The sequence below is a fragment of the Opisthocomus hoazin genome, chromosome 1 (genome assembly GCF_030867145.1).
Source record: "Opisthocomus hoazin isolate bOpiHoa1 chromosome 1, bOpiHoa1.hap1, whole genome shotgun sequence".
Taxonomy (NCBI): domain Eukaryota; kingdom Metazoa; phylum Chordata; class Aves; order Opisthocomiformes; family Opisthocomidae; genus Opisthocomus; species Opisthocomus hoazin.
Genome location: NC_134414.1, coordinates 132,635,822 through 132,660,899, shown reverse-complemented (window position 1 = coordinate 132,660,899; position 25,078 = coordinate 132,635,822). Strand labels below are relative to the sequence as shown.

At 39.1% G+C, this 25,078-nt stretch overlaps 1 protein-coding gene across 2 annotated transcripts; it reads left to right on the top strand.

The window, feature by feature from the left end:
- Positions 1–94: 94 nt before the first annotated feature.
- ATG3 (autophagy related 3) lies at positions 95–24,726 on the top strand. 2 transcript variants are annotated; one of them, XM_075436569.1, is made up of 13 exons: positions 251–277; positions 3,231–3,272; positions 3,960–4,072; positions 6,545–6,594; positions 7,783–7,853; positions 9,622–9,729; positions 11,760–11,809; positions 13,789–13,870; positions 14,390–14,424; positions 15,179–15,334; positions 16,002–16,129; positions 22,760–22,828; positions 24,500–24,726. In XM_075436569.1, the coding sequence occupies exons 3-13, from the start codon at positions 4,067–4,069 to the stop codon at positions 24,579–24,581; spliced, it is 837 nt and encodes a 278-aa protein (XP_075292684.1). In that variant the 5' UTR covers positions 251–277; positions 3,231–3,272; positions 3,960–4,066; the 3' UTR covers positions 24,582–24,726. The 2 variants fall into 2 exon arrangements, with proteins under 2 accessions (XP_075292675.1, XP_075292684.1); XM_075436560.1 differs by lacking the exon at positions 3,960–4,072 and having other exon boundaries at positions 95–277.
- Positions 24,727–25,078: the final 352 nt, after the last annotated feature.

Here is a 25,078-nt window from a genome sequence, read left to right as displayed (position 1 = left end):
CGCGGCGCGCCGGTGTGTCGTCACGTGTGTGCGACATGGGGCGGGCGGGGGCGGGAAGAGCCGAGAGAAGGGCGGGGACGGAGGCAGGGTCACGTGACCAGCAGCAGAGGGGGGTGGTGCTGCCGGGGCGGCCGCCGCCGGGGCGATTGTTGGCCGAGGGGCGGGGGAGGCGGCCGTCCTCGTCGCGGGGCCCGGCGGCGGCATTATGCAGAACGTCATCAACACGGTGAAGGGGAAGGCCCTGGAGGTGGCCGAGTACCTCACCCCCGTGCTCAAGGTGCCGGTCGGCGCGGGAGCCCGGTGGGGTGACGGGGGGGGAGGGGGGGGGGGGGCGCGCGCTCCCTGAGGCCCTGGAGCCGTTAAGGGCGGCAGGGGCGGCTGCGGAGCGCGGGGCATTCCCCCGCCGCCCCACCGGGGTGTGAGGGGGCGCCCGGCCGCGCCGGGGGTCGCTCCGTCTTCACGGGGGGGGGGGGCGGGCGGGCGCGCGCCCTGCGGCTTCGGCTTCGCCTGTCGTCCGGGCCCGAGGAGCTCCGTCGCAGGGGGCGGAGGGTCTCGGGGAGCGCGGCGCTCGCTCCCGCCCCCGGGGAGGTTGTGCTGGGGTAGCCTGGCGGTGGTAACGCCGCCGGTCCGCGTCCTGCTCCGCGCTGTGCGGGAAGGCCGGGCTGGAGCTCGCATCCCGGCGCGGGTGGGAGCGGTCACCTGGGAGGTGCGGGCCTTCCAGCACCGGGTGTTGCTGGTCCTGCCGCTCAGGGAATAACTTACTTGTTGCTGTTTTCTGTGAAAGTGGCTAAACTTTAACTGGCTGTGTGACAAGGAATGGGAACCCAAGGGTGCTACTTTACTGATAGGCTTAAGCCTAGTTTCAGGAATGCGTTGCAGTGGTTATTTGGGGTAAGAGTGCAGCTTCTTTGGCTGACATAAGAAAAAACTCATCCCATGTTCATTATGTGAGCAGGTATAAAGTTGTGTAGCATAGCTGATTTCTGTATTAGCATTACTATAATTAATACAAGCCTCTGCGCTAAAGTAACTGCAGATAGTACAGATGGACTGTTTGGTTCTTGGGAGTGAGTTGTAACAGTCTGCCTGTAAAGGTGGGCAGCATAGCTGTTATTCCTGTTACTGCTTGTTTAGGTAGAAACAAATTCTAAGTGTTCTTCTGTAGTTGTTAGACTGCATCCTGTCTTATTCCTCCCTTTTACAAATACTTTTTATATAAAACCCAACTTTGTGTGTGAATGCTTAACTTGTCAGCAGTTCTTTCACTACAGAATTTTCATGTTTTTCCATGCTTTAAAAAAAATACTTCTAATGTAATTGTTTATGACAGCAACCTCTCTGTGTTTTTATGGGGTGACCTTGTAAATGCCTTGTACTCTGCTGCTTAGAACTTTGGGCAGAGAACAGTGGTACTTGGTTATTAGTAGAACTTCCCCCTCTGTGGTACATAGTATGCTCTCGCCTGGATAGTGGACCTTTCTGGCGTTGCCCACCAGTGTGATGTATATGGGCTGCAGTGATGCAGCAGCGTACAGATATGAAGTGACTTGTTCACCATAGTACAGTTGCTGTGGCACAGCTGGTGTGATAGTGGAGGAGTTATTGTGCCCAGATGTACACTACTGGCAGGAGTAGAACCTCCTAGAAATATTATGTGTATATGTTCCCTTTACCAGAGATGGAAAGAAATACTCCAGCTTGATAACTTTAGAAAGAAGCTAGACCTGTGTCTCTAGCTTTCGTACCACGAAATGTACAGAAATGAAAAAGTGAACTATTTACCCTCAGGGAACAGAAGATGGCTATTTTACATATTTTTCTTCTGTAGTTCCAGAAACACAAGTTGGTTCATGTTGCCTGCTGCTTATAGTTCATTTTGAGGTTAAATAGTAAGTTATCTCCACCATGGTTTTGCATAATGTGTTGTCAACAATTCTCAGTTTTGCAGCAATCCAAATTTCTAAATTAAGGTTGTTTGCGTTTCTTTGATTTCTGTTAACTAGCATGTAGTGATGTTACGGTGTTTGTACAACTGCTGTTTTGCTAATTTTCATCTTGTTCTTAAATGCCACTTCTTTAGAAATGAGGGAGAAGGGAAGTAATCGGTATCGCATGAAGAAGGTGTGCTCATTTACTTTTACATAGCACAGATGATTGCCTGTATCAGGGTAAAGCATCAAGAATAACCAAGTTAAGCAGTGGCTGGTTTTCTTTAATGATTTCCTAATGACTGAATAAGGTGAAGTTGTAACCAAAAGCGAGGTTTTTCTCAGTTGCTGCTTTTAGTCTTGGTAGAAGAAAGTCATGAGTTCTTTAGGGCAAGAAGTTATTCAGTAATTGATAATGCAAAAAGTTGAAAAGTGAGCTATGCCATGGTTGAAATTGTATTCTTTTTCAGAAGACATTCTTAGATAGCTCTAGTGCTGGGGAACAGTAAGTTTCCTTGGTGCTTGAGACTTTTCTAAAGAAAAAAAACAAACAGAAGTCTGAAACAAAATACGCTTACTTTAGATTTGAATATGTTAAAAAATGTCATATCCTTAAACTTCATAAATGTCATCTTTAATTAAAAAGACTTCATTTCTTCATGCAGAACTAAATCATGTTGCCGCTTGCCATCTATTTTTTTTGTCCATAAAAAAACATGACAATATGAGAAGATCTAAACTGTTTCTGTGGGATGCATAATGAAGGCACAGGATTTAGTATAAAAAAGAAGCTAATAACTAGGTGTTTCTACATAACTGTTCCTACCACAAAGAAAAGTCACTTTGGTCGTTCATTTCATGACTTTTCTGAACTGCAAAGCCTGCTATTGATGCATTGCAGTGCTGTTCAGTGCTTGGAACAGTCCCAAAGGCCTGACTGTGAGAATCGCTGATCCTGGTGGCTGGTTTTCTCTCTCTTACTGGCAAATTTAATACTGAGTGCCAGGGATCTTTTCTTCATTATTGGTGTAATTGGCTGTAGCAAAATTATTACTTTGTATATGTGATCTTTTTTTCATAATACCCTATGTTCTACAACGAGTCATATTGCTGAGCCTCACATTGTAGGATATGGAAGTAAGCTGCCTATCAGCACTGGCAGAGGTTGCCTCCGAGCTGATTTGCAGATCTCTGTGGACAGAGCTAGTTTCAAGACAAAAACAGAGCAGATGTTTGTCTTACCAGTGAAGTGGGGCTCTTTGGCCAGCAGTTCTCAAAACTTCTAAACTTTCTTTATTGCAGGAGTCCAAGTTTAAAGAAACTGGAGTAATTACACCTGAAGAAGTAAGTATTTAGGAACTTTGAAATATATTTTGAAAGTAGTGATAAATTTTACTTAGAATGACCATGTTAATCTCAAGCAGTTCATATGTTTGTCAACTAATTATTGCTTCTTGAAACAATTTCCACAAAGTGGAAGTTCTAAATGGCGTTTTTACTCTACAGATGAAGTAGATCAACAGAATTCCTCTTGAGATGACACTTGACGTCTGAATGTGGGATGCTTTTTTCCTGTATTATACTGTGAAAAACTTGTAAGGAAGCTCGTGCTGGGTCAACAGCTCATTTTCTGTCGTGGGAGTTCAGGACTAAAACAGGAATATATTGGTTTCAGAGGTCTTTCCCATAAGCAGCTCAAAGGGGAACATGTATCTTGGGGACAGTCTTTGCTTGCCTTGCTTTTGGTTCCTTCCAAGGCTCTGGCTAAATCATTACATGTGCTTGTCCACACCGAGTATCCAGTGATGATTATTTTTCCCTTCCTCTTCTCTGTAGGCTGTTTCAGGCTGGTTGTATTTTGAATTGTTGCCAAGCAGTTGTAGTTTTTTAAGGAGTCTGCTGCTAAGAGAAACAAACAGGATTTTTTCTAGAATAGTAAAAACGCTGATTGTGCCATGCTATTTTGACTTCCCCATTCTGCTTTTTCTCATATTGAAGTGCTACTGTTCTGAAAATACGTTGTCTTTACAGAGATATAAGAAAACAATATTAAGGCTGTTAGGTAGAGTGAAAGAAAAATGAGACAGAATGCACAAATGGGAAGACGAGATGGAAAAAGATGGAGCAAATGGTGACTGATGCAGGTAGATAATGTGGACAGTTGTATTTTTCCTAACATTGGTACCTAACGTTTTTCTGCTGTGTTGCATGGCAAGCAAGCACTCGTGCTTTCTGTGATCCGGAAGAGTATCGCTCAAAAGAACAGGCTTAGCAACACGGTGTTCTGCTGTTCTGATAACCATACGTATGTGTGTGTATATAAATGTTTATGTATCATATAGTACATAGTAATATATTTGTAATCTATATTATATATAAAATAAATACAACAGAGGAAGTCTAGACATGTTCTGCTAATGCTTAATCCCTTCTTGATCTATGGGAGAAAACTTTGCAGTACTACTGAAAAAAAAGATACTTTCTGTAGAACATAGCAAGAACCACACTGTGTTACGTTAAACAATTTGCAGCGTTTAAACGCTGGTAAGAGAATGCAGATAGTGTGTATTCTCTATACAAAGTTAGATGCGTATAGGATGACTAAATTGGATCCCTCAAAGCTGTAGTCAAGGGAACGTCATACAGCAAGATTAATTTTTTTATGAGATTTAGATAGGACTGGAGCATGGATCTGCTGATTGTCCCTGTGACAGTCTTTCCTCTCCCCTGATGATTTTGGTCTTTGTATAGTAATGATTGCTAAAGAAGAACTGAAGTCATCTATAATGATGCTAGGATGTTATCTTTGAACGTGTTTGGATTTCTTGGGTAATGAATCTCAATTTAGCTGTATTTTAGTCTGAGACGCTGACTATTTTATAGACTTTGTGGGGTTCCTGTGGCTTGTCTCTGAAGATGAATCAATTATTGATAAGGCTAAAGATGACTCATTAATCAAACTCAATACCTACTCCCTCTTCAGGTATCTGTGAACTTGATTTGATTTCAACAAATTCTAGCCTGTCATGAGTTCTTAGTAGTTACTTACCTCAGAAAGATGACACCTGTTTTAATTTTACATGTAAGTACAGGCAAATATTAAAAATTAGCTTTCCAGGAGTAGAAATAAGATGTTGCCCTAAAATTGATCTCTTGCCACTTTTGCAATATTGATTCAGGTAGGAGATAGCATGTGTGCTTGAGAAATAGAAAGTGGAATCAGCTAGATTAATTATGCTGCCTAAGCTGAAGAAAATGCAAATGAAATTTTTGAAGTATTGTTTTGGGGTTTTGCCATCTTTGAGACCCACAAAGAACACTTTCAATTTCTTTGATAATATCTCTCAACACTGGTGCCACAAACAGTGTCCAGTTGCTTGAACAGAGAATTTTAAATAATGCAGGAGTTTCATGAGCTGTTATTATGTAAAGGCTAATGAGTTTTTAAATTTCCGTGTGTTGGGAGGGATTGCTGTTTTCTTTAAAGAGAAGATTTCACTTTTGCCAGAGATGTTTGTTGGAAAATGGGTGAAAGAAAGCACTTTTGCAGAGGTTAAATCTGTTAATCCATACGCAGTGCATGTTGTGTTTCCCACTGCGCTGATATGCCTCACTTTGGAGGACATGGTGAGAAAACGGCTGACCTGCTGCAAGCCTGTTGTGTCACACTACAACAGCTTCTGGTCCCCTAGGAAGTATGTTGTTATAAACTGGCCTTTTAGGACGAAAGGGAACTGTAGCAGTAGGTGTGCACCTCGTTTTTGAAAGTGACTGGGGCAAAGACCACACAAATCACTGTTCTTAGATGCTGGCTTGCCGTCCTCAATATATGTGTACAAAAAATAAGCCCAGTGGCTTAGACTTTGCTGGGTGAATTTGGAGTTTGTACACAAGTCTAGCATGAGTTTTTCAATATTACTTTGATGTAGTGATGTGATTTTATAAAAGCCTTTATCTCTGATACTAAGAAGAAGCAGAGTGAAGATTTTTTAAAGCCATTTCTTCAGAACAAAGTTGCACGTAAGTTTTTCAGTGTACTAAGTACTTGGTTATCCATATTTAGTTAACATCAGTGGTGAACTGTCACGGTGATGGTCATTACTTAAAATGTATGCTGTTTATTCCTCTGTTGCAGTTCTCTCACTGATTCACTGAACTGATGTCAGTCTCGCCTTTCTTCTTGCTGCAAAGTTGTTTTGAACACTGAAAGAGATTTAAATTTTTTTTTTTACATTAAAATGTTCATTGTCTTTGTAAAACTGAAGAATTGAAGAATGGCAAGTAAAAACAGTTTCCTCTTCCAAAAGTAAACAATGTTACTGAATCTAGAAACTTTTTTGCTTGTTACAAGGCTGATAGGTAGTACCACAGCTTTTTAAACTTTATCTGAATTTGCGATTGTGCTTAGTATGAGAAATTTTTTTAGTCTTCGAGTTTTCATGGTTAGCTGAGAAATTGAGTTAAAAGAAATCATCAAAATGGATATAAAGAGTTATTAGTTACATAGTTAATCTATCAAAGAAATGTGCAACTGAAATATTAATACTGAGAAAAATTGGAAATTGTTTCCTTGTGTTGTATTTAACAGTACTTTAATTTTTTTCCTGCTTAAACAGTTTGTTGCAGCTGGAGATCACTTAGTTCACCACTGTCCCACTTGGCAATGGTAAGTAAAATCAAAAGAATAATAGGAAGCTAGCATCCCTACCTATTCTTTTATGTGTTTTCATTGCATACAACTATACAGTTGTCTTATTTCAAAATACCACATGGACTCCTGCTGTAGAACTTCTGCTGTTTTTATGATGAAGCTGTCTGATTCAGACAGGATTTGTTTTTATTGTTCTGTGTAGCAGTAGTTGAGATGAGGATTTGTTTGGGGGTTTTTTGTATGTTTGTTTTCCTGAGGCTTTAAAGGAAAGAAGCTGGTGCATACTGTGAATGCTTTCAGTGTTTAGCTGCAGAAGCAGCATGTCTCCCTGAGCTTATCTTGGTGTTTGGTGACTGAAAAAGCAAAGGCCGTGTGGAACTGAAATTGCTAGGAAGTAGTTATAATTGGTATATTTTAGACAAGCATTTGTTAATTAAACATCAGACCACTTTGTGCAGTGCTTGCCCTTGGAAATCCCTTATGTTTCGTGTACAATAAGGGTGCATAATAAGGTGCTTCCTCATGTTTTACTGGAGTCTTGCATTATAAAACGAATCAGTGCCTAGAATAGGCATTGTCTGTGCAGTTGATGTCATCAAGGTTCTTGGCTCCATACTGGGCCATGAAGAGCTGCAGGAGGAATTATTATGCTTAAATCACTGTTTCATGCATTTTTACTGTCTGCTTCAGAGAAAACGTGATGTTGAGTCTGGTCTACGTGCTAGCAGTTTGGAACAGGCTATTTAAAAAACACTGAAGGTGAAAGCAAATGCTTGACTAATCTGAACTTGGCAAATATTGGTGAAAATGGGCAGGTTTTATATTTCTAGAGGTCTATTTCTTGCTTTTTCTGAAGTTGCTTTCTTCAGACATATGGGACTATGTTGTTGCTGATCCTAGAAAATTTCACATAGACTAGATTGTTCTGTCAACTTCTCTTTGCTTGGCCATCTCAAAGTGAAAGTAGATTTTGAAGCAGAAAATACTTTTGATCCAAGACTCCATAGTTTAGGCGTGGCCAACCTTTTTGACCCCATAGCTATATCAAGGTCTTTGTATAAGGATAAGGTCATAGCAAACAGGTTCTGAGAATAGGTCAAAATGAGTATATAGAAAGTTCCTGATATACATTGAAAATAGAAGGGTTGTTTTGTTTGAGGATCATCAAATTCTCAACCTCTTATGGTACACTTCATTTTACAGGGCTTCAGGAGAAGAGCTAAAAGTCAAGGCTTACCTGCCAACAGACAAACAGTTTTTGGTAACTAAAAATGGTAAGGCTGAAGTTTAAATGTAAGTGTTCTTAGGATTGATAGCATGGTTGACTGTGCTGTCAGCTCTACTGATTGTCTGTATTGATAGAGGAAGCAAATATCTTGCACTTTGGATGCTTTGGATTTGCAATATTAAAAGTTCCTGCACATCTGATATCTTTTCCTTAGATTGGTTGTTAGCAGGGCTTTATACTAGTAATACAGCTTGCCTTGATGAAGTAGAAACAAAGTTTAAACATTATAAACCTCCTTGTCTGTCTTTCCTTTCTGCTGTCCTTCAACTCATATTCAGTATCTAGAAGGAAAATATATTTATTTTCCTTTTTCTTTTGGAAAACTCAGGCTATTGAAGTGTTCCCAAAATGTCTTTCACAGTAACACTGATACTTCTCGTTCGGATATGTAATTAAGTTCATTATCCCTGTCAATAACAATAATATAAAATACATTTTAAAATAATATTTTGAATAGCTTCGTAGTTGTGTATATATAATACTTGTGACTACCTTTTTAACAGATAAGAAGGCTAACATCTTGGCACAACCATGGGAAGATCATTTTCTCGAAAGATCTTGTACTGAAATGTGTCAAAGATAATACCGTTAGATGAACCTTCAGTAGTAAGAACAGCCTGAGGAGATTTTTACCTGCAGTGGGTTGTATTTCATACTTGGATTTCACTTGCTGGCTTTTGGAGTCTTGCAGTGTGCTATCATGTGAAAATGCTTACAGTAGTGTTGGGTCGACTTTCCCGAGATGGCAGAGTGATTTACTTTGTTTCTCTTTTCCTCCCAATGGCAAGGTCCTGCATTACTCTGTTCCTTCTAGATCACATTTAAAAATAATGTGTTTTCTGCTGATGGTGACACATTGGCCTACCACCTGAGTAAAATCTGTGGGTTATGGGTGAGGCCAGGAGCCATCCTACAGACCTCATTTTGGAAGTGTTTGAAGGAATTCACTGTGACTTTCATGCCCGTCTTCTCCCTTTCTGAAAGGTCTAGGAGCAATTTAAAAATTCTGCACGTCAAGCAGCAGGTTTTTTTTTTTTCCTCCACATTAGTAGAAAAGGAGCATTTCTTACGTAGTCCTTGTTTATGGTGTTGGAAAATATCTGTTTTGCCTTAATCAGATCCATGTTCTTTCTTTGACTATTTTCTGAATACTCTGTATAAACCTGTACTTGAACAGCTCTAATGCCTATGACTGAAGTTATTCTAAGTAACACATTAATTCTGACCTCTTCTAAACCTCTAGTTATTATTTTATAATTAAACATACCTAATATATCGCATAAATAGCTGATGCAAACTTCTAGCAAAATTCTAAACACAAATCAGTTCGTTAAACTGATGCTAATCCAAGCAAAGTTGTACATAGACCAGAAGTTGTTTAGCAATGTGAAGAAAACCGATAGGTTGTCTCCAGCTGTTACCAGATGGATAGGCAGTCTAAGGAGACATGAGAAGTTAATTCTTTTCTAATCCATAAGAGTTTGGATGAAAGTGCTCTAATGGGTAACAGAAGAATGAGCTTTTAAGGCCACTGCAAGTGTTGTAATGTACATGAAATAATATATTGCTGTGCTGTGCCAGGTAATGTTTTTTGAAGTTCATGCTTTTGCATTTGAAATATAGCTTTAGGCTTCCTTAGATAAGGATGTATAAGAGACTACCACATTTCAGAAGGCTTTGTAGGATGATTTCTTGCTTCAATCTGATTTTGTATAGGAGTGGCTGCTTTCATTTTGTTTTGCAATTTTTTGCAGTGCCGTGCTACAAAAGGTGTAAGCAGATGGAGTACTCTGATGAACAAGAAGCAATTATAGAAGAAGATGATGGTGATGGGGGATGGGTAGACACTTTTCACAATGCAGGTATTCATAGTCTTGCTTCAGACTTCGCGTTTGGTAATCTGAAAGATACTCAGTTTCCACTCTTAGAAAGTAAAATCTTTCTCATATATAGATGGCTGTGTAGTATTATCTAATCTGGAAGAAAATAGTTACGTTTCCAGCTACCCACTTGATTGGGATATGGCTGCTCAGGTGTTTAACTGTATGCCTGTATATGCCTGAAACAGGCTATTTTTAGAGGTGTTGACAGTAAATTATTTCAGTATTCTCTTATTAATAAAAGTTCTAGGAAGTTATTTTAAAAAATGAGCTTTGTAGTGGCTTATTCCTTACCAAGGAGATCCTATGAAGAGTGCTGGTTTAAATTAATTGTTTGAAGAATATGCAGATTTCTCTTTTTGTTAAGATTTCGTGTGAAGCATGTTGAGATCTTTATCTTAATTATGACCTCAAATGATGTAATTATTTCAGTGTTTCCCATTCTGTTTAATTGTTGGATTGAGCCAAGAGGGGGAATCATTAGAAAATAGCTATTATCTTAGTGTCTGAGGTCACTGGGGGAAGGCGGGGGCACGAAAGAGAAAGAAAATATTGTTAAATATAGAGATGAGTGTGGGAGATGATCCTTTTTTACAATAAGTCATTAGATGAGCTTGTGTTTATAAAGAAGTCTAAAAATTACTGCTTACATGAATCTATCTCATTAGCTTTTCTAGCACAGTCTCTTAGAAATCCTTTTGGGTTTTTTTCTAAGAATTGTCAATTTTATTAGTTTTAGTCTGTTTCTTCATGTTCTATCATGAGTTAATAAAATTCTGTCTTTCAATGGTATTTTCTCCACCATTTCCAAACCTAGACAGTACTCCACTCAGTTTTTACTTTCTTTGGTGTAAATTTTTTGCTATAGTGTGGAAGAAGTTCTCTAAATAGTTCAGCCAGGCTGGGTAGAATAAGGGTGGGAGAAGATGCCTTTTGTATCTGTAGATGTACATTTTGCATGACTGGCAATTCTTAAATGTGTTGCGGTTCATAACTGAACACCCCACACCACAGAAATAATTTGACATAGCTTTGTCATATCCTTGAATTAAGGATGCATTCTCTGTCCCTGCTGTGGATAGACTCCTCTGCCAAGTTTTTCTTTTTAGGGTTGACTGGTTTAGGCACGATGCTGTGGTAGTACAACTGTAAGACTCTGACTAGACCTGGTCAGGTCTCCAAACACTGTCAAAGGAAATAAAAAAATCGGTTTCCACCCATGTGCATAAATGTTCTTTATAACACCACTTTTTCTGATAGGAAGAAACGTACATAAATGATGACACAGCCCCTAGAAATGCATTATTTCCAAGCAGCACTCAGCTGGCATTCCTTTTCTTTAAACAGTTATTTCTGATGAGCAGTTACTTGATTCCAGACTCATTCTCCATAATGATCTAACTTATTTTCAGCTGAAGAGTTGGTTAGGTAAATGTACTGTGTCAAAGCAGAATCTTGTCACGTATCCCAAAGAGTACTGAGTGAAAGCTGCAGTAAAACTAGGAAGCTAATGGGGAGGAACTCGAGTTCATACTACTGTGATTTGGGATGGCTTTTACCCCTACTTCTCTCAGCTAAAAGCATTGAGGCTTCTGCTACATTGTGCTTTGTCACGAACCCCTTGCTTTCAAGGTGCTCAGAAGTGTTCATAAATGCATGCCTTGCTCATGAAGTTGTGTTACATTACTGTGATGTGAATGCCTGTCCTGAACTCACAGTTATGCAAAAATTCCTTAAAATAAAAATCCAAATTACTTTTCAGGGTTCCACCAACAAAATTTGTATGACAAATTGTTGTTGTGCTCCATGTTACTGGTATGGTTTGTTTATGGATGCCCAGCACCAAGCGTGCTACCTGTTTGTAAATAAACAGCTCTTCAAATATCAAAATTGTTGTGAGATGTGACTTGGAAGAGTCATATGATGCTTTCTGAAATCTTTACAACCTCTTTCTATGCTATTCTGTAACAGAGACATCCTTTTTTAACACAAACTTCTCGTTCAATTAACAGGTATAGTGGGTGCGACAGAAGCAGTTAAGGAGATCACACTAGACAGTAAGGTACTTGTTTATAAATTTTCTTCTTGCTTTATTACAGGACCTAAAAGTAAGAGAAGTCTTACCTGCATCAATCTAGTACTGCCTGTGAAAGATTAAAATACACTTTGTCATTAGTTGTGTTGCAGATACACACTGACCTTCAGAGGCTGCAGTACTAGTCTAAGCATGTGAATCTCCTTATTACTGTGTGTTTACTGAGGCAGTGTTCTTTTTGGAATGTCTTTAGCCAGTGTGCTCTTGTGCCAGGCTTCTACAAACTGAAAACAAAATTCTGTTTACAGTGATACCGCACCTTTGTGTCTCAAGGAAATGACATTTGGAGATCCAGTGTAAAGATGTTCTTATATGTAAAAATAATGTAGGGATGTAAAGTATTTCTTCGTAGTTTTTAACTACTGCAAGGAGTTTTAACACATTTGGTCCTATTTGACAGGCTTGTGCCCTCGAGTTTAGAAGTACTAAAACTGTTTAGAAGTATACATCTTATGAAATCATCAGTTTCTGCACGTTACCAAAAAGTCATTGTACAGCAGGAGCCAAATCTGAAACTTACCTCCTCAGGAAACTGAGAATAGTTGGAAGTACTTGAAATGGAAATGTTTTAAGAAACGTGCAGCAAGTCATGGACACACAAAATGCTTTTAAAGATGAGTTGATTATTAAAGTGGAGTTCTGTCTGTGTGCTATGAGAGTTTGTTAAACCATCCAAGCACAAGGCTTTGGATTCTAAAAATTAGGAGGAAGGAGGGTGGACTGCCGCCTGCTACTGCACAATTGTAAACAGCTCAAAATGCTATTGATATGATGAACTGTGAAATACATGTATTTCAAGTGAGACTGTGCTGAATGTAGTAAAACTAGTGCTTTCTCACAAGTCAGTAACATGAGTGAAAGAAACTCTAATACGTGAAGGTGATCGCTATTTCTACAAAACACAATACTTGCAGAATGTTATTGTGATTCATAACAGCTGTTTTGCATTATGAATGGGATTTCACTTCTAATATATCGCAGGTAGAAAAACTTGCTTGTTGTACAGTACTTCATCTCTTGGACTACAGGTCTAATCCAGAAGGACAACTCTCTCTCTGCTAATATTCTGTTTGCCAGAGCACTTCACAACTTAGTCGCTTGCTGGTTTTGGTGTTTTGGTTTTTTTTTTAATGAGGAAACTAGCCACCTGATGCTTACAATTAGAGTAGCTTCTAACTGTAATCATTATTTGAAGTAGTGTCCTAAAGTCTTCATGAAACCTGTGTAAATCAAGACCTCCCCCTTCTGAATTTCACTGGGGTTGTCTGTTGGGTTCAAATGCTATGCATATGCCCTCAACGTCCAAAAGAAAAAGTTGGCTGTGGACTTGTGCAGTATTCATTTCTATTGGACTGTGTTTCCTCAGACAATATCAAAATGTAATACCTTTTGGGACTCTCTTGTGTCTGAAAAACAGCTATGGAACTGGATGACACTCTTAGTCATACAATTTAGTTTTATGTAGCCCTGCGTGGAGCAGGGAGTTGGACTTAATCATCATTATGGGTCCCTGCTAACTTGGGATATTATGATTCTATGGTAACTGCTGCACAGTTGGCTGTGGGTTAGAACATACAAATTCTTAACCTACATCTTTAGTCATAGCTGTTCAGTCTTTGCCTTTCGTTTGAGACGTGTGGGGTTTCTGAAAAGAAATTATGGGCTGTTTAAGACCGTGTTTATTCTCTGCTTAGGAATTAAATCATTCCAGATTACAAAGTCAAAGGAGAACTTCTTAGTGGATATTTAATGTCATACTAGGACTTTGAAACTAAGTGTGGTTAATAAGCAAATATTTGAGTTCAGTGTAGTCCTTCTTAATATTGCAGAAATTGTTCTGGTTTGATGTATGTATTGACTGGATTTATACCTTAAATTTGCTGGGGCTGATAGGCTGTGTAGATGCAGCAGTCTCTAAAGCAGTGTTTTCAATTTAACTTCTGAAGGATAATATAAAAATACCAGAACATTCAGCATCTTGTGAAGATGATGATGAGGAAGATGAAGGAGAAGCTGCAGACATGGAAGGTATTTCCTTAAATTGGGTGGGACGTGCTTTATTTCAGGCCTTTAACTAAAGCAATACACTCTAAGAAAAACACTACTCTTTCTTTTCATGGAATGCATGCTGAAAAATTGAGCAGGCATATGCTTTTTGTCATCTTTCGTGTGGTCTTATTGATGCATGCTTTAACTTGTGTGCTGAAACCTGCGTGAATGTTAGTGACTGGGAATTTAATTTAATAGAACAGATCCAAGCAAGTATAAATTGGAGATTTAGCACAGCTTCCTTCCTGCTTCATACCTGCACTTAAACTCAATCTGCCTACCTAAAATCATTTAAGGATTGCTCACCATATATTTAATGTATTCTTGGTCAAATTTGGTACTAAAAAACTTATAGTCTGGTTTGGGGATTGGGAAGTCTACCTGAATAAAACATCTTTAGATACATGTAGATTGTTTTAAAGGAGTTGTTTATGAATGAAAAATAAGATGGCTAGCTACATCTAGCTGAACACAGAATTTTATGGGTCTTCTTTTCAGAGTATGAAGAAAGTGGGCTATTGGAGACAGATGATGTGAGTGAACAGTTCTCTATCTTGTCTGTTACAATGCTTATCACCAATATGAGCACAAGCAAAGTAAAAATAATGATAACGAATGGCTGACATAACAAGCTTGTTATGAGCACTGGGATTACTGAGCTTGGTTTCCTATGGATTTGTCTCCTGCCAACCTACTGCAGTAATCTTACCTCTTAGGTCCTGAAAGATTTTGGTCACAATAATTTTGCTGTTTTTAATGATCCTTTTCGCTCTGCTTATGCACAATGCTGTATTCACAAAAGGTAAAAAAATGCAGTGGTTGTTCTTTAGGCTTACATGTGGAGGATGAGTGGCACATAGATTCAATAGATTACATTGGTGCACCAGACTGTCATGAGAGAAAAGAGAGGGCATCGTTATTTGTGGTACTATGATAAGGTCTTTGTGAACCTGCATAAACTGAGACCTCTGCCGCCTGAATTTCGTTGGAATTGTCTGTTGGGTTCAAAAGTTCTTGGTGAAAGAAGGGAGGGGATGTGACAACGTAGTTGCATGCTTCCTAGAGAAATTAGACCTTTTTTAAAAAATAAAACCAGAACCCACTTGATGGGAGAGAAACTGATACTCCAAATTTAAAGATAAAATCAAAACCCAAAAGCCTATGGTTTTTTAATGCTCACTTAGGAACATTAATTTCACTTTTACAGCTTTACTTAATTACTTAGAATGGGAAAGGAGGGAACCCAAACATGACTATACTAATGTTGTCATTTTTACCTTGAACTAGGCAACGCTTGACACAAGACAGATTGTAGAAGCTAACAAAGCTAAAGTTGATGTCGGAGGGGAAGATGCTATTCTACAGACTAGAACTTATGACCTCTACATCACATATGACAAATATTACCAAACTCCAAGGCTCTGGTTATTTGGATATGATGAGGTATAGCTATGTTGGGTTTTTTTCCTGCTTCTGTGAAATTAGACTCACAGTATCAAAGAGCAAGGCTGTTTTGTTGCTGATTCACAGTAGCAATTTAAAGGAAAAAATGGTGATAAAACCATTTCAGAGTCAGTGTTGCGTACAGGACTTACGGTACTTGCAGGAAGTAGGGACAGTTTCACTGAAAATTGTACTTGATAACTGAGCATGTTTGGAAGGAAGGAAACGATGCTCGGTCATTTGCGTTTCTATTAGCTCAGAGCTAGTAATAACCCCAGTAGACTTAGTCAAGTAAGCAGGTATGTGGTTTCACGATCTTTGGAGGGAGAGGATTAGATAAATCACTCTTCCCTTTAATAACTAATTTTCTCGAGTTAAAGTTGGTTGGGGCTTACAACTCAAATACCTAGGTAGGAACCTAGATGGTTCTCAAATATATTGACTTTACAATTCACCTGGTATATTAAAAAAAAATTGTGCAGTACTATTTCTACACTGTATGGTTTTTAACATACTCAGTTCTTTCAGTGTACTTTCAGAACTGTTGTGTTAGATGCTTATAATTTGTGGTGCTTCATCTGTAAATGACATTAGAATCTTTTGGTCCTTCTCAGCAATTCTTTGTCAGTAATGCTTTTGTTGTGGTCTTCCGTTTTTCCCCATATAGCAACGGCAGCCTTTAACAGTAGAGCATATGTATGAAGATATTAGTCAAGATCATGTCAAGAAAACAGTGACCATTGAAAACCATCCTCATCTTCCTCCACCTCCCATGTGCTCAGTTCATCCATGCAGGTAAGTCTTTGTTTCTGGTTTGATTCAGCATGCAGACACCAGGCACTTCACTGGTCTTGTTAAGGATTTGGTTCAGGTTTCTGGACATGTTTTCACAGTTGGCTGCCATGGTGGTCTGTTAGCTTCTGAGGGAGTATGAAAGGAAGGTATCAGCAATGCTCTGAAGTCATTCCAGTGCTCACTGCCACAAGAGCTGTCTTCACTCTGCCCAGCTTGCTTTTCCTCCACTTCACTACGGACTCCAGAAGATGGCAGACTACTAGAGGTCCATAAAAGAAAGTTCTCCTATACCTTCATTTGCTGCTTTTTTTGGGAGGGTAGAAGTATAATGTATACTCAGAGAGCAGAAAAAGCTATCTGAACATGAAATAATTCTTTCTTATTTTCTAATAATTACCTGCTCCTCCCCCAGAAGTCCTTGAAATTTTACACTGATAAGTAGTGGTCCTTTAATGGCCGCACTGAAGTATTTGTTGGAACACAAGTGCAAAGCACAGTTGTGTTTTTAGGGTCTTTTCTGTTGCATATTCCACATTTCTCACCCAAGACCTAGCGAGTCTGTTGTTTGATTAGCTGCACAGATATGTTTTCTAAGTCTTTGAAAGGTACCTTTTGTCTTAGATGTAGGCTGTAACATCCTTTTAGGTGTCTTAGTGTTACAGAGCCAATATCTTGAACAGTGTAACTCCTTAGCTTCTTGATAGTATGAAGTTCTTAGGGATATGAGTTTGGGATTTTCCTCTCATTTTTTAAAAGAGAGACACCCTTTGTAGTCTTGCATATGTTAAAAAAAAAAAAAAAAAAGTCCAGATTGCCCCTTTAAGTCTTGTATTTTCTTTTGACTTAAACACTTCTGGGATCCATGTGTCTAGCTGAGGTGTCAAATTATCAGCTTATTGTTGGCAAGCTTGTGGTAGTTTTTGCAGACTCAAAACAATCTTGTTTCTGGTGTAGGAATTATTTGATCATGAAATTAGTCCTGGAAAAGGTATACCATTCTTTAGAGAGAGAGCAAGGGAGCTTTGCATGAAGTAGTTTATGGCTACTTTTGATCACAAGTCTTACGAGCAGCGACTGAGGGAGCTGGGGCTGTTTAGTCTGGAGAAGAGGAGCCTGAGGGGGGACCTTATTGCTCTCTACAGCTACCTGAAAGGAGGTTGTAGTGAGGCAGATGTTGGTCTCTTCTCCCAGGTAACTAGTGATAGGATGAGAGGCAATGCCCTCATGTTGCATCGGGAGGGTTTAGATTGGATATTAGGAAAAATTTCTTTATTGAAAGAGTGGTCAGACATTGGAACAGGCTGCCTAGGGAGGTGGTTGAGTCCCCATCCCTGCAGGTGTTTAAAAAACGTGTAGATATGGCACTTCAGGATATGGTTTAGTAGGAATGGTAGTGTTGGGTGGATGGTTGGACTTGATGATCTTAGAGGTCTTTTCCAACCTATGATTCTGTTATTCTTTGATTATTATGAAGATGTGTATTCGTGGGCTTTGTAAATCTGTATTCGGTGTTTCTTCCAGTTCGTACTACTTTAACTACTGCTTTATGTCTGTCTTTGCTTTCACTAAGCAGTCAGGCTTATATCTGGACAACACCAAGCAGAGAAGCCATTGTACAACTGGGAAATAGCTTTTTCCCCACTTTAGCTGTCTTGTAGAAAATTTCAAAGTGGTAAAGCTTGTTGTTGATCTTTATGTTAGGAAAAGAATAAAGAATACAATAGAAAACAGCATAAGGCTTTTATTAATCTGTGGGACCACCCACATGTTGGATACTGCAGGACAGCTCTGGTCATCTGTTCTGCAGTCTGTGAGACGAAAGAAGGAAGACTAAAACTGAAAAAGATACAGAAGGGTTGTCCGGGATAACTGAGGTTATGAAGTTCATTCCCATAAGAAATGATTGAATAACCTGGGACCCTTCAGCTGTGGAAGAGGCAGCTGAGGAGGGAGTTACGGTTTTGTTGACCTTCATCATGAATGGCACAGAAGGTGAAGTAATAGGTGTTCAATTTTTTCTAATAGTAGAACTGACGGCATGTTTGAAGCCAGGAAAAGGATTAAACTCTGCACACAGCACCTAATTAAGATAAATATTTATTTAAGCAATATGATGTTAATGAAAGAAAAATTTGTCAAGAGTTGTTAAAGGTGAAGTTATCAGAATGCTTTGGAGTTAGAAAGTCCCTAGGTTGCATACTGCTGGAAACTAGTAGTACTTTTGGGGAAGCGTTACTAGGTGCTTGCTCTGGCCTCTTTCTTGAGCATGTACTGTAAGATAAAAAGCAGGACGAGGTGTGATCCAATAAAGTATTCTTCTACCATATATGAACATATCAGTCTTAGTATGTCAACCTGTTAGTGACTTTGACGGTCTTAGTGTTTGCTGTCTGCAGGGTTTTGGACAAAAAAAGGGATAGGGCTTTTTGTGCAACTAGTCTTTTTCAAGGAGTGTTGGGTGGGATGAATGCAGGAATGCTTAACATACTGACTAGAAAGATGATTAGTAAAAGAAAAGGAGGAAAAAAAGCCGGAAGCCAAGGCTTAATTTAGTGATTGGTGGAAGACCTGCTAATAAATGGGTTGGGATGAAGCTCCTGTTGATGGATGCAGGCTGTGAGGGCATTCTCAGAAGAAAGACAGACAACAAGATATTTGGGCATGACAGCCCTCACTGACTTGGTGGACCTGTGGGTTTTATACTGGGCTGTGGCTGCAACATAACATGCTTAATTTTGCAAATACTTTTGCAGAGTAAGAACCAACTAAATGCTAGTTTGTGAATTTGGACTGAGTCTTCATCAATGAGAACTCTGTGTGCATGTTTTCACTTCTTCCTCTGAAGCCACAGGGACGTGACAGTGTCTTTGTTATGTAATCCACATGGCACTCGAAGAAATGGTTTGCGTTGTGGCACTTGTTCCAATTGGTCTCTTAAGCATGAAAGAGATGATTGATATCACAGTGAGACAGATTTGTTGGTAGTCTTAAATGTGGAGGGGAGGAAACCGTCTAGTCCTTATCAAAAAGCAATCTAGTTGACCAGCAGCTGCTTAACATGGGAAAGGTTTAAAAACCTCATCTTGAGTCTGTGAAGAAACAAGCTAACAGTGTATCTAAAATGGAGGTTTTCAGTATGTTCTCTTACTCTCTGAGGTGAGCTATTCCGTTTTCTTAAATTGGTAAGGCTAGCAGCTAACAAGGTCTGGGCTTCTGAGATGAAAAATAATAGCTGAAAAAGTTGTTCTGTTCTTAATTTAGCTGGCAAGTACCAGTGTTTAGCTAGCTCTGCTGCTGTTGCTTCTCTGCACGTTACAAGAATTGTGCAATGTAGGGTATTTGCATGGTCCTAAACTTACTTGGCTGTTTCTTGTGACGTGTATATCCCTGTGTTATGCGTCAGAAAAAGGAAAGAAATTGTAGTCTGGTGCTGCTGTCAGCTGCTTGAAGTTGCTTCTATTTTCAGTAGTTAGTTGAAACTGTTCATCTTGCAGCTCTGCTCTAAGTTTTAGTTCTTGTCAGCATTTTTATGGTACTGGGAGGAACATAGTCAACTTCCTCATTAATTGCTGCAAACTGGTTTAATCACAATTCTCAGCTTCTCTATGTGAGTATTATGAAGGGGCTATCAAAATAATTAACTGCTAAACACACCTACAATTAGATCTGAATTCCTTGCACTAATTCCAGGGGCTTATTTTTGTCTATTTTGAAATAAATGGTGGTAGGCTTGTGAACTCCTTTTTTCTTCTTATATACTCTGTAAATATCTGCAGGGAAGTGACTAGAGGCAACTGCAAGGATCAGTGGATTGTAGATCTTAAGGTTAACTGATCATTGCAGGTTCTGAATGTTTCTCCTAATGATGACGTTTGTGGGTTTTTTCCACACCTGTCTCATTGTCTGTGGGCAGTCACAGACACTGAATCAAATTCATAGGTAATTTTTTTTTTTTAAAGTACACTGTCCTAAAAAGTCTTGCATTTTACATTCTTTTGTGGAAGCTTATAGTTGTTGTACAGTACACTGAAAGCCCTGTGGAAGGCCTCTTATCTCTGTGAACTGCAAGGTGTGGGGGGAATAAATAATTTCTGGTGTTGAGTTGTTTTATTTTGCCCCCTGTATATCAGGAAGGCTTTTATTTTTTACTTTTGTTTTCTGGTGGTCTGTATTTCCCTTCCAGCTGATACTCAGACAATGTCAGTATGTCAGCTGTGCCTAATGCCACTGTGAAGTTAATAACAAATATTTTGACTGAGAGCTTCTGTCAATTGCAAAGCAGGAGAGGGGTTCTTCAGCTGGAAAGCGAACATTCCTGATGACAGCATAAAGTGTCCTCTAATCAATTTAAGAAACCAGCTTCATTCAACTTATTTTTAACCCCTTAATATGTGGTCTTAGCTCTGTGTATCTCAATTTATTTTCAGTTGGAACAGCAGTATTTCTGACTTGGAATATGAATAGTAACTTATACTACTTGAACCTCCTGAAGAGTTGGTTGATATGCTGGAAAGTAAATTAGGTGATTTTTAGTGTATGTTTTAAAAAAGTCTGATCTGTTTGATAGCTCAGTTGATCTATAAACAGGTCCTGGAACAAGCACGGGTGAGCATGTAGTGTATTTAGTCATCCTGAGTTAAGAGTTGCTTCTGGAGGATTTCTATTCAGAAGTAAAAAAATTCAGATGTCTAGATAGCAGGACATTTTAGATGACATTTCTCCTGAAGTTTTATTATTACTTTCTATTGGAGGTTATACATACTTCATATTAATTCCTCAGCATTTTCTTATAGAAGGAAAATGAAAACAGGAAACAAATTTTTGAAAGTTTACAAAGCACCTGCAAAGCTTTTCATGAGTAACTGCATGACAATAAGAATGACGATTCTGTGGCCATTATGGAATTCCAGATATCTAGGTAGTAAAGACTTCTAGTAGTTGTAAGGTGACCTGTATTCTGTGCCAGTACAAAAAATAGTCCACTGTTATGGACAAGGTCAAAGCTTAAGTTTTGACAGTGGCCAGGTTCCTATATAGGAGCAACTGGCCTTGGCATCTGGTGCAGCATGTGTTCTGCAGGATCATCATGAAGATCCAGAGTTTGAATCAACTGTGGGGGTTAGCTAATTTGCAGACACCAACAACACAGTGAATGACAAATGCTGACCTTTAGTAATTTCCCCAGACTTGCATGTTCCTGTTTACAATGTGTCTTGGTAACTTTGCAACAGCTTCCTTCCTTGTGTTTGCAGTTGCTGGCAGCATGATTAACTTTGGAGATAACTACTAAATGCCAGTTACTGGTCAGCTATTTAGATTTGCATAATAGCATCAAAGCATGGTCAGAAAGTTATGCAAACTCTGCTTACCACTTTTCTTTGTTTTCAGTAGGCACATGGGTTGTTTCACGATAGATATTTTTAACTACTACTGTTAACTAGCCTGCAGCGTTGTGTAGGTGGATGTCCGTAGCCCTGTGTGACCTCACTGATGAAGGTTGCCTACAGAACATGTATTTAAAACAAAGTTGAAGTATAGGTAAAAGTAAGATGAGTTATACAGCCTGGGAGTTTGTGTTAAAAATAAATAAACAAAACCTCAATTAACAATACAGTAGTTCTCCACTCTGATTTCTCGTGTTCTTCATGCCCTGGTTCATGGGGTACAAGAACTATTCTGAACACGAGACCATTACTTCTGAACTGGAACTGGTCATGAAAAGACTTGAAGTCATTATCGTTGGACACAAGGTCCTGAGTTATCTGCTCTGGTTTATTGCTCATTGATCAAGGAGGGTTGGACTATATGGTGATTGGTCTCTTCCAACCTTAGCTATTCTGTGATTCTGTGTTATATTCCCAGGATCAGCTTCACACACAAATGTTTGTGTGATTCATAGTAAGTCTGGTATCTCATTGATGACTTAATGTCAAAACACAGTGACCTGAGGAAATGTTTGTTCCTCCCCTGTAGTGCTTTACAATAACAGTCATGAGAGAGAAGCAGTTAGCTTAGAAACTGTTGATCTGCCACAGACCCAAGTTACTGCTGTAGCCAGAGAAAGTTTCCATACCCTAAGTCGGGCTGAGAGCAACGGTTCTGAATTTCTGCAGGGTTGGTTTAGCCTGCCTTTCCAAGGAAACTAGTAATTGTAAAAGTGTTTGATACCTTGTAAGCTCTACAAATTTAAGAGCTAAAAAAGTTGCAGCAATTTCTAGGCTTTTTTTTCAGGGGTCATCTGGGAACTTCTGGCGGCTTGCTGCTGGTGAGGATTACCTTCTGGGCCCTTACCTGGTGGCTTCTGTTGCATTTAGCAATTAACAGTTACACTAGGGACGAGCAATATGTATTGACTATCATTATAGCACTCAGTCTACACTGTAGCACAGAACATCTTCCTCTTTCCTTGTGAACATAAGGAGCTGGCAAATAATGTTACATTCATCACTTATTATTAACTTTCTGTTATTGTTCAGATTTTTTTTCTTAGTAAACTGAAAGTTTTTTCTTTCTGCTTCTGAAACTAACAGTCCAAAACTATTTAATTTGCACAAAAACTAGTATTATTGAGATGAAGAGGGGGTTATTTTTTCCTTAAAATATTTTCACTGTTTCTGATCTGTTTTTCAGGCATGCAGAGGTGATGAAGAAAATAATTGAGACTGTTGCAGAAGGTGGAGGAGAGCTTGGAGTTCACATGTATCCTTTTTTGTTACTACATGATATTCTTAGAGATTTCTGGCAGTGTAAGGAGCTGTTACCTCCAAGTTCCTAAACTGGAATGCAATTGTGTGTGAAAGCAATAAACAACTGTTTGTGGTAGTGCTTACAAGAGTTACGGGATGAGTTCATTTGTGTAAACAAACTGTTAATCAGTTGTTGGGGTGGGCGGTGGCAGGAGCAACAGGGAAAGTAGGTAGGACTGAAGGGACAGGATTGAGCCCTTGTTTGGAGGGGTGCGAAGGGGGCAGCTGTGAGTGTGAAACAGAGATCCCAGTGTAGGAGGGTGAGGCTGAAGGTTCATAGACTCTGGCCAGACTGTAATCACGCCTCCTGGTAGAGCAGGTTCTGTATTAGATTAGAATCTGAGATTCATTTCTGAAAGGTGTAGAGGTCCCATTATTCTCTACTCTGCATGTGAGCAATATCTTGGTAAAACATTCAGCTGACAAAAAAGCAATGAAAATTACTGAAACAGTTCTGAACATCAGTAACAAAAGCCTCACAGTTAGAATTGTCTTTTAGTAAGGTGACTGATCTTAGTTATCCTTTGTAATAATTCATACTGTGCTTTCTGACTGAAGTAAACTCTGTTAGGAGCAAGTTTGTCCTTTCAAAATAGTGTTCTAACTGCTTTTGCTGCTATAAGGCCAGCAAAGGGGGGCTACTGAGCAGCTATAGGCCCTGAATCAGTAAAATTCTCATTCACTGTGGGAGTTGAGTTGCTCAATTTGTGCAGCAAGCAACTGAAACTGAACTGGAAAATGACTTTTCTGGCAAAGTAGTTCAAGTCTTCTACTCCTCAATAGTTAGAAATAGCTTATTTTCAAGATTTTGATTACTTTTTTCCTATTGTTAAATAAATTCAAGGGTTTTTAACAGGCAATTTGTTCCCTCATTATCATCTAGCTTGTATTTGTCAAGAAATGGTCCGTGAGACTGACATACCAAAACAGTAGGTTTTACTTCTAACCAGTACCAATGTAACTTAATTATCAGTTGAAAGTAGTGATTTATTTTAATTTTTCAGTTCCCTGTCTGCCTCATTCCCAGGTGGAAAGACACTTATCCAATATACTCCAAACTGCAGATTCAGGCCCAACGTGCATTTGAGGGTGATATACACAAGGAAGGTCTCCTCTACCAAGGCAGGCTTCTCAGCTTAGCAAAGCTAATCTCTCTACTTTTCCCTCATCAACAGGAAGGAGCTCTCTCAAAGGATAGTTCAGAACAGGAACCTGTTTCTGTTTCTGAGCCACTGAAACATGGAGGAGGAGCCTGCTTTCTCTGCAACTACAGGAGGTAGCTGGCAATTAGTCTTGCTAGTGTAATTCACCTTGGCATTTGTTAATAACAAATATTAAGTATGTAAATGGGATTGTAAACTTTTGTGTGGTGATTGTAAGATTTATTGAAAATAACTCCTGGTTCCCTGCTTTAACTTAAAGCAGGAAGCTTTGTATGTTTGGGCAAACATCAGATGTCGTTACCAGAGTTCTACTGTATTAATTCCCCAGTCTCCAGCTGTGCAATTGCTGGGTGTTATTTTCCCATTATCAAGAAATACTGTTGAGCAGACTATTGAATGTGACTTTGCTTTGTTTTACAGGATTTCTAGCTATTGCACATTTTCCTTAACAAGAAACTCAGGTACCTTCTTATTTTCTTGAAATTTGTACAGGCAGTCATTCCAACGATAGAATACGACTACACGAGGCACTTTACGATGTAACTAAAATAAGGGATGTCCTCCTCTAATTATCAAATCCTTTTTTAAAAATAACCCATCCATGTGACTTATACAACATTATACACGATTTCTGTAACTAACCTTTTAGCAAGTTCATGCATTGAAATAAAATGTTCCATTACCAGCCTTTTTAATAAAAATCTTTGTGTGTAATATAAATAAATCACTTTCATTCCAATACAGACACTGCACTAAGAGGTGGGACCTTTTTCTCTGTAGTTTCTTCAGTTTCCTTTCAACAGAAGACTGGTTTAGTCTATATTGGAAGCTGAAAGCTACTTCACTAGGAGAAGCCTAATGCTTTTGGCTTCATTGCTGATTCCTGAAAATGTGAATTTCTTTTTTTTCCTCCCATTTACATTCAGTTGAGAGTTATGTGGGTTTTTTCCTAGTTATGAATGGTTGTGTTTGCTTTAGCTGGAGGAGGATTTTGAAAGCTGAAAGAAAAAAAAGTGATCGTCTTGTTTGGAAAGTCTGAC

Bases quoted from the DNA above. Each gene is read 5' to 3' on its own strand.
- ATG3 (XM_075436560.1), top strand. From the start codon at position 206: ATGCAGAACGTCATCAACACGGTGAAGGGGAAGGCCCTGGAGGTGGCC. The intron at 3,273-6,544 runs GTAAGTATTTAG...CTGCTTAAACAG, and splicing joins GAGTAATTACACCTGAAGAA to TTTGTTGCAGCTGGAGATCA. The intron at 14,425-15,178 runs GTGAGTGAACAG...ACCTTGAACTAG, and splicing joins GGCTATTGGAGACAGATGAT to GCAACGCTTGACACAAGACA.